Source organism: Mastigoproctus giganteus, chromosome 3 (genome assembly GCF_048544385.1).
Source record: "Mastigoproctus giganteus isolate SK-2022 chromosome 3, ASM4854438v1, whole genome shotgun sequence".
NCBI lineage: Eukaryota > Metazoa > Arthropoda > Arachnida > Uropygi > Thelyphonidae > Mastigoproctus > Mastigoproctus giganteus.
In genome coordinates this window covers 43618779-43630118 of record NC_143577.1, presented here as the reverse complement: position 1 = coordinate 43630118, position 11340 = coordinate 43618779, and the positions used below count along the sequence as shown (strand labels likewise).

General features: G+C 37.1%; 1 protein-coding gene across 1 annotated transcript in view; it reads left to right on the top strand.

The window, feature by feature from the left end:
• The first annotated feature begins 1207 nt into the window (after window positions 1–1207).
• Pgls (6-phosphogluconolactonase) overlaps window positions 1208–11340 on the top strand; it is a 51573-nt gene continuing 41440 nt past the window's right edge. Inside the window, exons 1-2 of the mRNA XM_090369268.1 lie at window positions 1208–1451; window positions 9890–10090. Coding sequence (XP_090225394.1) covers window positions 1325–1451; window positions 9890–10090 — 328 coding nt within the window. The 5' untranslated portion in view covers window positions 1208–1324. The remainder of the gene's footprint in view (window positions 1452–9889; window positions 10091–11340) is intronic.

Below are 11340 nucleotides of genomic sequence, written 5' to 3'. Positions count from 1 at the left end.
TTTGAAGGGTAAAGAGAAAGGCGTTTGCTTTCGTAAGGATGACCACAGTACTCTCAGACAGTTTCAAAATTCTCTGCAATGGAAAAAACTGATGATTTTAGCAACAGAAATGGTGAAATGAAATAACGATAACGATTAAATCCAGTAAAATATCTTTAATATAAATACTTTGTAGCTTTCGAGACAATCGTGTCTCCTTTTCTTTTTTTTGAGACACGATTGTCTCGAAAGCTATAAAGTATTTATATTAAAGATATTTTACTGGATTTATAAGTTATCATTATTTCAAACTGTTATTTTTAGGCAACCTGAATAATTAAATTCATATGCCGTGCTGTGTCTTATGTCTGTTAATTGCGTGTGCTCTATGGTCGATTTGTCTGTTTTGCTGGACGAAAAACCCCAGTTTCTTGGGGGGAGGGGAACCTTGCTATCTACGAACGCACGCAATTTACACACAAACGTACAAATGTACACAGAACAACATGGGTTTAGTTGCCAATGCTCCTATAACCCAATAACAACAATAACTGGCCGTGGGGTACTGTTCCAATCATGATGGCCGTGCGGGAGTCTGCGCGGGTATCACAGTGGTATCGTCACCGTCCTCCCCACACTGGGTGGGAAAGGCTCTATGACGCGAGGAACTTTTTAAGGGTTTTTTTTTTTTTTTTTTCACTCCGTGGCTGAGTTAGTTGGTCTGAGGCATTGCTAACAAGAATTTTTTGCCCTGAAAAATTGGGTTTTTCGTCTAACAAAGCAGGCAGATCGAGCAGTAAACGCGCGCAATTTACAGACACAATAATGACGTGTAGTTGAAGTGACTTTCTAGGTGACCCTAATATAACAGTTTAGTTTTTGTGGCTCTGGCTCCCCTCAGTACGTATCGCTATTTATTTGATGTGAATCCCATTACCCGTCCTGCTCATTTCGGTTCATATGGCGTTTTATCGGTCAACGATTTTTAGATGGCGCTTCTAGAACGTTTGCAGCATGGTTGTAGTACCTGTACTTTGTTTGGATGTTGAATTTGTTAAATAAAGATTTTACATACAAAGCATGTGATAATATATATATAAGTAGACTGCCTAATTAGTTTATAACATATATTTTCTAGGAGGAAACAAGCTACCTAACAGTGTACGTCATTTCCCGAAATGAATAGAACTTTTTTTTTGTTTTATTCATTTTAATATTAAGAAATAATAGGCGGAGCTCCAACCTGTCTTTTGTAATTTGTTATAACGGCCATAGAATTTGGGTTAAGAGTAGGTATTTGGGGTCTGCGTATTTTAAGCAGAACTTACTTTTCATATCTTTCCTGATGGGTAAATTTGATGTCTCGGTGTGTGATTCAAAGGAAGAAGTGATTGTTAGACTTTCAAAATTAATTGCAGTAAAAGCGGAGGAAGCAATTAAAAGAGAGGGTTGTTTCAAAATTGGATTGTCGGGTAATATTTTGCTTTTCAAGTATGTTTACAAATGTGTGTTCACTACATTTTTCTGGTGTCATTTGAAAAACTTGTTTACTTATCCCTTCAAGCCCCAAAATTTCTAAATCCTCTGAAGTGGTTTATTAATACATTGTGAATCCGTTTTACTGCTGAAAGATAGCAGATACATTTATTTTATGTATTAAAATATTATTAGCCGTAAGGTACAAGGAAGCCTGAGGCTTATGCTGCACCAGCCAAAAAAAATTTCTTAGTTACCCTGAGAGAGAGAGAGTGAGTCAAAAGTAGAAGGGATCGCCAAGAAAGAGAAGAATCATGATATCCAGCTCAGAAGCCTGGGTGTGGCAAGCCCTATACTCACCATATGTGAGCTTCTGAGGTGAATGTTAAGGAATGACAAATTAATATGAACAAATAATTATGGCAATGGAAAGCAGCAGCGACTTCTTCATTTCTATTAACAGTAGAAGGAAGGGGTTAAATCACATTGGTTCACTTCATATTGATACTTTAACTGTCAATGACTATTGATCAGGTTTCTGACAAACTGAATAGGTATATTTCATCTACAGTCACACATGAAGAATTCTGTAGGGAAGGGAATGCCAGAACTTTTATTAAACCCTAACAGGGTGCTAAATGATTTTGTGATGATGGAGATGAAAGTGGAAGACAAATTGTTGAAGTTAAACATAAGAAAGGCAGCTGGTGGGGGTGGGGAATACATCCAATTATATTAAGAGATGCAGCAAAAAAGATAAGCAAACTCTTGGCTATAATTATGAGAACATCTTTGCATTTGGGGCGGGTCCCAATGGACTAGAGATGTTTCCCCAATTTACAAAGGGGAATCAAAAGGTGACATAGTAATTATATACCTGTTAGCTTAACTTCTCTAGCCGAGTGGGTAAAGTACCTGCCTGGCAACCCAAAGGTCGCGGGTTCGATTCCCGCCTCGGGCTTGGATCAAAGTACTGCAAAAACCTTGGGAGGTGCAATATGGCCACAGAAGCCGATGCGCCAACAACTACCAAATCAAAAAAAAAAAAAAAAAAAAAGCTTAACTTCTATTCCAGTGAAAATAATGTCACTGGTGAAATAAGTAACAGATTCATCTGGACACTAATGCAGTTATACTTTAGTCACAGCATGGGTTTGTTAAGGGCATATCTTGTCTGACCAGTCTGATTGGATATCATGATGCAATAACAAAGAAACTGGATGCAAAAAATAATTTTTATATCATATACTTGGATTTCAGAAAATCTTTTGAGGTTATATTCAGTTTATGGTGCTTACCTACAGATGCAATAAAGAGTTCTTATCTATGTGATGGAGAGTGAGGGGCAAGTTTAGCTCTGCCAACTGCTTCCCGGTTATTGGTAGATGTACTACTGTGAATAATTAAAAGCTTTTGCCTCTCATTTTTTTTTGCTATACAATGCATATAATTCACATTAATTTCCAGTTTTTTTTTTTTTTATATATATAAGAATGTGTTTTATATTAACCTAACTACTAAGTAAAAAAAGGTTAGGTTATTTTGAACAATATCAGGAGCAATTCAAGTGAAAAAAAAACATACTACTTCTTTTTTACTATGGTATGCTAAAGATTAGCCTAATTAATAAGCAAAAAAGGAATAAACCCATTTAATTGTGTATATATATTTATTATTATTATTTTTTTTTTTGGCTTGAATCCCTCCCAAAAATCGTACAAGCTACCCTAACCTGTCTTTTTTACTATGGTATACTAAAGATTAACTCAATTATTAAGCAAAAAAGGAATAAATACACTGCCACACTGGTTATGGTTTCTGTTAGAGTGAGAGGCGCCTCCGTAGCCAGGTGGGCAGGAGCAGCAGTGCGTAGCACACGCTTCTGGATTAGACGGGGGTTCGAGCCCGTCACCACCAAATACGGAGGATGCGGAAAGGTCAGGGAATAACCACTGCATATCCCGGAGCAATATGGCCTTAGTTACTAATGCTCCTAAAAACCAAAATAACATAACTAACTGTTAGAGTGAATGCTCTTTTGCATTCACTCTAACAGAAAATCATGGTGATTACAGCATTGCAAAGAAATGGGCAGAGCTACATGCCCATCGCTCCTTTTCACACAGATCCATGGGTAAACACCATAAACTGAAGATTAACTGTTTTTGATACTACTGCACATAAAAGGCTGGCTGCTGTATAAATTAGAGCAGTGGGGGCATTAAGGGTAAGTTACTACTATGGATAAAGGGATCGTTGAGTAGGAGAAGAAGACTAGATTAAGGTGACCTGATTGAGGTTTTGAATGAATGAATTGAGCAAGCTCGGTACTGATGAGATTCTCCCTCTTGCTCAGACTAAGCACTTGAGGGGGCATAAATTTAAATTGAGGAAGGATAGTTGCAAAATAGATGTGCAGAAGTTTGCCTTTAGCCAGTGGGTGGTTGATTGTTGGAACAAACTTCCATCTGTTGTTGTGGAAGTGAATAGCTTACATAAATTCAGTGAAGAACTAGATAAACTATTGGGGATGGGTGAAATTGTGTTTTATTTTTTTTTTTGTCCGATGCTGTATAAGCTTTCTTTCTTGCATCATTTGCTAATACAGAGAGTGGTTATTAATTGACTGTTGTTATCAGTGGAGTTCCCCAGGGTTCAGTGTTGCACCCATTGTTGATATATTTATTTTTATAATAAATTGATAAAGGTATATCAGGTATATTGATAAAGGTAAAGTCCAAGAAACCTATAAGTAAAAAGAAATCCAAAGAAGAAAAAGTTAGTCAAGAAACACTTGTCATGATGAATCGAAGATGACACATGAAGAGCAAGATAAACACTGCCCAGACACAATAGGAGGGAGTATATGATGAGAGCCTTATCATTTCGGCTCTGGAGAGATTGTGCAAGGCTCAAGGGGTAGAATTTTTCTCAGCCTGGTCTGTGCTTGTTAACAGGAGAGACTGCTTCTACAGGGATGGGATAAACTTAAATAGAAAGGGTGCAAGAATATTAGCTGATGCTATCAAGGCAGAGTTAGGTGGGTCGGAAAACTGCTAGCTTGGGGGGATACACAGACTAATAGATTAACAGTAGCCACTCGCAGAGATAAAAGTGATTCTTGCACTACTTGTATTGAAATGCAATTGAGCAGCAGCCTGGAAAGCAAGGCAATGGGAATTTCCAGGACTGCTGGGAGTCATAGTGGAACAAGTAAATACATGGGCTGTGTTAGGGTAACTAAGAGTAAAAACAGGTGCATGTATACTTGCACGTACTCCAATGCTAGGTAATAAATTCGATGAGCTTGAAGTGCTAGTCAAGACATCAAAGGCAGATATTGTTGGGATATCAGAGACATGGTGTCACACAGACATAAGCAGTGCAGAACTGGAATTTGGGGAGTACAATGTGTACAGAAATGATAGGAAGAGAGGAGGGGTTATGCTGTTAGTTATGAAACACATAAAATCTAAGGAAGTGCATCCAATTGATGTTGGTGGACAGTGCAATGTTGAGTCTGTTTGGTGTGACATAAGAACTGGGAAAGGAAAAATGAGAGTAGGTGTGTGTTATAGGCCTAATGAATCTGATGAGTATAATGAGCAATTGTGCAGAGAAATAGAGTGGACCAGTAAATTAGAGTGTCTTATAATGGGGGATTTTAATTTCCCAGATATTGACTGGAATTTGTGGGTTGGTCACACACACACTAGCAAGACTTGTGTGGATTTATTGGATGATTGTTTTCTACAACAGCATGTTCTGGAGGCAACTAGAGGGAGTAAAAGTCTTGATCTGATTATCAGTAATGATTCTTCGTGCATAAAGAATCTGCAGATAAAGGAACCGCTAGGTGGCAGTGATCACAGTGTGCTGAAGTGGGATTTACTCAAAGAGGTAACTACCATCAAGAGTAAAGGGAAGGGTTTTTGCTTTCGTAAAAATGACTCCAGTGGTCTGAGACTGTATTTAAATTCTATACAGTGGAACCAACTGATGATATTACAAACAGCAAATTCAAAATGGGAGGCATTCAAAGAATTAATCTTGGAATCTACTAGGTTTTTCATACCAACAAAGAAATATTGTTCAAGATTTAGGCCTAAATGGATGTCAGATGAACTAATTAGATACGTGACAGAGAAGAAAAATGCATAGGATACACATTAATTAGCATGTGACACAGAAGCCTATGATAGATATAAGCTGGTCTGTAACCAAGTTACAAAGGAGGTTAGGCAGGCGAAGGCATATTACGAGAAATCTTTGGCAAAGGATGCAAAGAAAAACAGCAAAGAGTTCTTTGCTTATTTAAACTCTAGAAGGAAGGGGATGAATCCAATTGGTCCACTTGATATCGTTGTTTCAACTGTTGATGATCCTGCTCAGGTAGCTAACAAGCTAAATGAATATTTTGCATCGACATTCACACATGAAGAGTTATTCAGCGAGGGGAATGCCAGAGGTGTATTCAACTCTGGCAGTAAGCTAGATAATCTTGTAATAACTGAGAGTAAAGTGGAGGAGAAATTGTTGAAGATAAACACAAGAAAGGCACCTGGGATGGATGGAATTTATCCAGTTATATTAAAGGAGGCAGCAAAGGAAGTAAGCAAACCCTTAGCCATAATTATGAGAGCTTCCCTGGACTCAGGGGAGGTACCCATGTACTGGAGATGTGCAAATGTGACCCCAATCCACAAAGGAGGATCAAAGGGAGGCACAGGTAATTACAGACCTGTTACTTTAACTTCTGTTCCAGGGAAATTAATGGAGGCACTGGTTAAAGAAGCATTGCAGGATCATCTAGACAAAACTTCAATTATGGCTTGGACACAGCATGGGTTTGTTAAGGGGAAGTCTTGTCTGACTAATTTGATTGGATACTATGATCTAGTCACAAAGGAACTGGATGCAAAGAATAACTTTGATATCATATATTTGGATCTTAGAAAAGCCTTTGATACTGTTTCACATGGAAGACTGCTGCACAAATTGGAGCAGTGTGGCATTGGAGGCAGATTGCTGCTATGGATAAAGGGATGGTTGAGTGGGAGAAGACAGAGAGTGGTAAACAATGACCACTACTCTTCGCGGACTAATGTTATTAGTGGAGTCCCTCAGCGTTCAGTGTTATGTCCATTGTTGTTTTCTATATTTATAAATGATATTGATGATGGTATATCTGGCTTAATGTCCAAGTTTGCAGATGATATGAATGTTGGCAGGGTTGTTAATGACACTAATGACAGTACACTGCTGCAACAGGATCTAGAAAAGTTGAGCAGATGGGCTGAGAGGTGGCAAATGAAGTTTAACATTGACAAGTGTAAAGTACTACGTATGGGAAGCAGTAATCCCAGAGTAACGTATGAATTCTGTGGTACCACACTGACATTGGTAAAGAATGAAAAGGACCTGGCGGTAATTGTGCAGGCAGATATGAAGTTTTCTGAGCAGTGCAAAAGGTCTGCAAGAGTAGCTCATGGTGTCTTGTCAATGATATACAAGAATTTTTCTAGCAGGGATAAGGAGGTGATTATCCCCTTGTATAAGGCTGTGGTCAGATCACACCTTTAGTACTATATACAGGTCTGGAGGCCTCATTTTAAAAAGGATGTAGAGCTGTTGGAACGAGTACAGAGAAGGGCAACAAGATTAGTGAATGGAACAAAGGGTTGCTCTTACGAAGAAAGGCTTAAATTTTGCAAATTACAGTGTCTGTAGACTAGGCACCTTCGAGGTGATCTGATTGAAGTGTATAAAGCCTTGAATGGTTTGAGCATGCCCAATGCTGATGGGATTCTTCTTCTTGCTCAGAATAATCGCCTGAGAGGGCATAAATTCAAATTGAAGAAAGACGGTTCTAGGATAGATGTGCGGAAGTTTGCCTTTATCCAGCGGGCAGTTGATTTCTGGAACAAACTTCCATGTGTCGTTGAAGTTGATAGCTTAAATAGATTCAAGGCAGAACTTGACAAACATTTGAATGAGTGAAATAAGGGGTGTTTTTTTTTTTTTTTTTTGGCTGATGCTATATAAGCTTGCTTTCTTGCATCGATGTGCCTTTGCAAATGCTAATGCTGACAAGGAGAAAATTGAGTATACTGAGTTATGCAAAGCGATTAGAAAGAGAATCAGAGAGGACATAAGAATATTTAACACAAGAAAAGTAGGACAAGCATTAAAGGAAAACAAAGGACTTAAATCAGCAGCCATAAGCAGTAATACAAAAAGACAAGTGATACTGAAACTGAAGAATACCGATGGTTTACTTATAAATAGCAGAGAAGGCATAATTCAAATAGCAGAAGACTACTATAGAGAATTATGCAAGGAGAAAGGGAATGATGCCAGCAGTGGCATCATTCCCTTTCTAAGATGAATCACAAATTAGTAACATATGGATCGCAAAGATTGATCGCAAATTAGTAACACACACGACATACCCGATATCCTTCCTGATTAGGTAGAACATGCGTTGAAGAAAATGAAGAATCAGAAAGCCCTGGAGGAAGATGAAGTTACTGTAGAGTTGTTAAAATTGGGAGGAAGAGACATGACACAAAAACTAGCAAGACTCTTCACAAAATGCATTAAAAAAGGTGTGATGCCTAAGGAGCGGAATAATGCAGTCATAAGGTTTTGCTGCATAAGAAAAGAGATAAATCAAATTGGAAATTATAGACCAATTAGATTGTTATCCCACATTTACAAGTTGTTCACAAGGGTCATTACTAACAGATTAGAAAGAATACTTGATGAGAATCATCTGAAAGAGCAAGCTGGCTTTAGGACAGGATTCTCAAATATGGATCACCTTCACGTAATATCACAGCTAATGGAGAAAGAAAATGAATATAAAACACCATTATGCCTGGCATTTGTGGATTATGAAAAGGCATTTGACTCATAAGGCAATGTTTTGGGCACTGGAAAGACAAGGCATAGATACCCCATATATTATGATTTTGAAGAAAATATATGAGAATGTTACCTTCTTTATTAGACTAGACAAAAACAGTAGGAAATTTAAAATTGAGACAGAAGTTTGACAAGGAGACACAATATCTTCGAAGCTGTTTACAGCTGCCCTTGAGGAAGCTTTCAGAAGATTAGACTGGTTGCAGAAAGGAGTCAATATGAACGGAGAGCCTAAACCATTTATGATTTGCAGATGACATTGTGGTCATAAGCCATGATCCCAAAGAATTAGAGGAAAACCTTAGTCAGTTATGCAGAGTACTGGATATATGTCTGAAGGCCTCATTTTAGGAAGGATGTAGAGCTGCTGGAATGAGTACAGAGAAGAGCAACAAGATTAGTGAATGGAACAAAGGGCTGCTCTTACAAAGAAAGGCTAAAGTTTTGCAAATTACAGTGTCTGGAAACTAGGCACCTGTGAAGTGATCTGATTGAGGTGTATAAAGCCTTGAATGGTTTCAGCAAACTCAGTGCTGATGAAATTCTTTCTCTTGCCCAGATTACTCGCCCAAGGGAACATAAATTCAAATTGAGGAAAGACAGTTGTAGAATAGATGTGCGGAAATTTGCCTTTAGCCAGCGGGTGGTTGATTACTCGAACAAACTTCCATGTGTCGTTGTAGAAGTTGACGGCTTAAATAAATTCAAGGCGAACTAGATAAACATTTGGAGCGAATAGATGGGTGAAATGGGAAGGGTTTGGTTTTTTTTTGTTTTTTGGCTGATGGTGTATAAGCTTGCTTTTTTGCGTCATATGCCTCTATTAATGCTAATGCTATGGCCATGAGAAGAAAGTAAATAATAGGGTGAAATTTTCACTATTATATTTATTCCTGAACTAGTAGTCATAAATTCAAATCACAGGGGATGAAGTTTAGATGGGATTGCAAGCAGAAAGAATTAGGCAAACTATTAGCTGGGACAGACAGGTGATATGGGTAGGCTTTTTTTTTTTTATTGATGCTGTATAAGCTTGCTTCCTTGCATCATTTGCCACTACTAATACATATCATTGAATAAACTCTGTTTGCTTCTGTACAGTAATAAACTTGTTTGCTGAGTGCTGTGTGCAAATGGAGGTCATGCTTCCTCTGTAGTAATGTTTTATAGCTCTTGTAGCATGAACCCTTTACCCTAAATTATTGATTATGGAATATATTAATCTCCGACGTTGTTATCTCTTTTACTTTGTTCTTATTTTTATTATATGTGTTTTACTAATATTTTTTTCCTAATTTTATATAATTTTATACAGTACATTATAATGTGTTTGCAACCTATTTAAACCTTCCTTATATGTTAAATAAATTAATATTTTATGGATGTCTTTTCATAAGCACTGATGTTATGGCCTGTTGTAATTTTTCAAAATTGTATTAAAAGTCAAAGTTACAGTATTTTATAAATAAATATTGGTAAAGCTCAGATTTTTAATTTTATTGTTTAGGTGGAAGTCTAGTTAAATTCTTATGTTCTGGCTTACCAGACATAAAAACAGAATGGAGTAAGTGGTGCTTCTTTTTCTGTGATGAAAGATTAGTTCCGTTTGATGATGAAGAAAGCACTTTTGGATTATACAGAAGAAATCTCCTTCCTCGTATTCCAGTGAAAGAAGAACAATTCAGTGTCATTAATACAACATTAAATGGTATTCTGAGTTCTTGCTCTTAAATAATCCTTAATTATTTCTAAAAAGATGCATAATTCATAGTATTTTGCTATTATATAATTTGTGTTATCACTTTCATTTATTTATCATTAGTGTGATCTGTAAGTGGCATTTTGCATAAAGTACAGATTAACATAAGGGTAGAGGTTGTTTATTAGAATATAAGCAAGAGTAATAATTAAGATTATCAATTTGATTAATTAGATTACAAGTTACAAAAGTAGGGATAGAAGCTGGCTATGGTTTCTTTAGGAAAACTGACTATTGTTTCTCCAAAGAAACAATACTCAGTTTCCATTGCTCTTTTTAATATTTATTAATTATATTGATGAGGGCATATCAGGCTTAATGTCGAAGTTTGTAGATGATGCAAAGGTTGGGAGGGTGGTTAATTACAGATCAGGGTATGCTACTGCAACAAAATATGGAAAATTAGGCAGATGGTTTGAGAAGTGGCAGTTGAAGGTTAACATTGACAAATGCAAGGTACTGCATATGGCTAGCAGTAATCCCAGATTAACATATACCAACTTTATGGTACCACTGATGGTAGTAGATAATGAAAACGATATCTGATTTAATTGTACAGTCAGATGTGAAATTCTCTGAGAAATGTAGATGGGCTGCTAGGACATTTCATGGGGGTTTTGTTAATGATATACAGGAATAAGGATATTATTATCCTGTTGTATAAGGTAAAGGTGAGGCCACATCTTGAGTATTGCATCAGATCTGGAAGTGTCATTTTAGAAAGGATATTAGGAAGAATCTGTGGGAATGGGTGCAGAGAAGAGCAACAAGATCAGTATGGAAAAAGGGTACCCTTACCAAGAAAAACTTCAGGTCTGCAAATTGCAGTAGCTGGAAACTAGATACCTGCAAGATCGGATTGAGGCATTTAAGGCCATGAATGGATTAAGCTAAATATTGATAACATCCTTACTGCGGCTCAGACAAAACATATGGGGGAGCATAAACTGTTATATCAGTAGTGGATCAGAAAGGTTTAAATTGAGGAAAGATAGTTGCAGGATAGATGCACAGAAATTTGTTTGAATAAATTTAAGGAAAATATAGGTAAATTATTAGAGCAGATGGACAAATGCTGTGGAAAGGGTTTTTTTTTTTTTTTTTTTGCTGTATCTGTATAAGCTTTCTTCCTTGTATTGTTTTTCCAGTACTAACTTATGAAGTCTGCATTGCAAATAGAAAACTTATGATAACCTAGA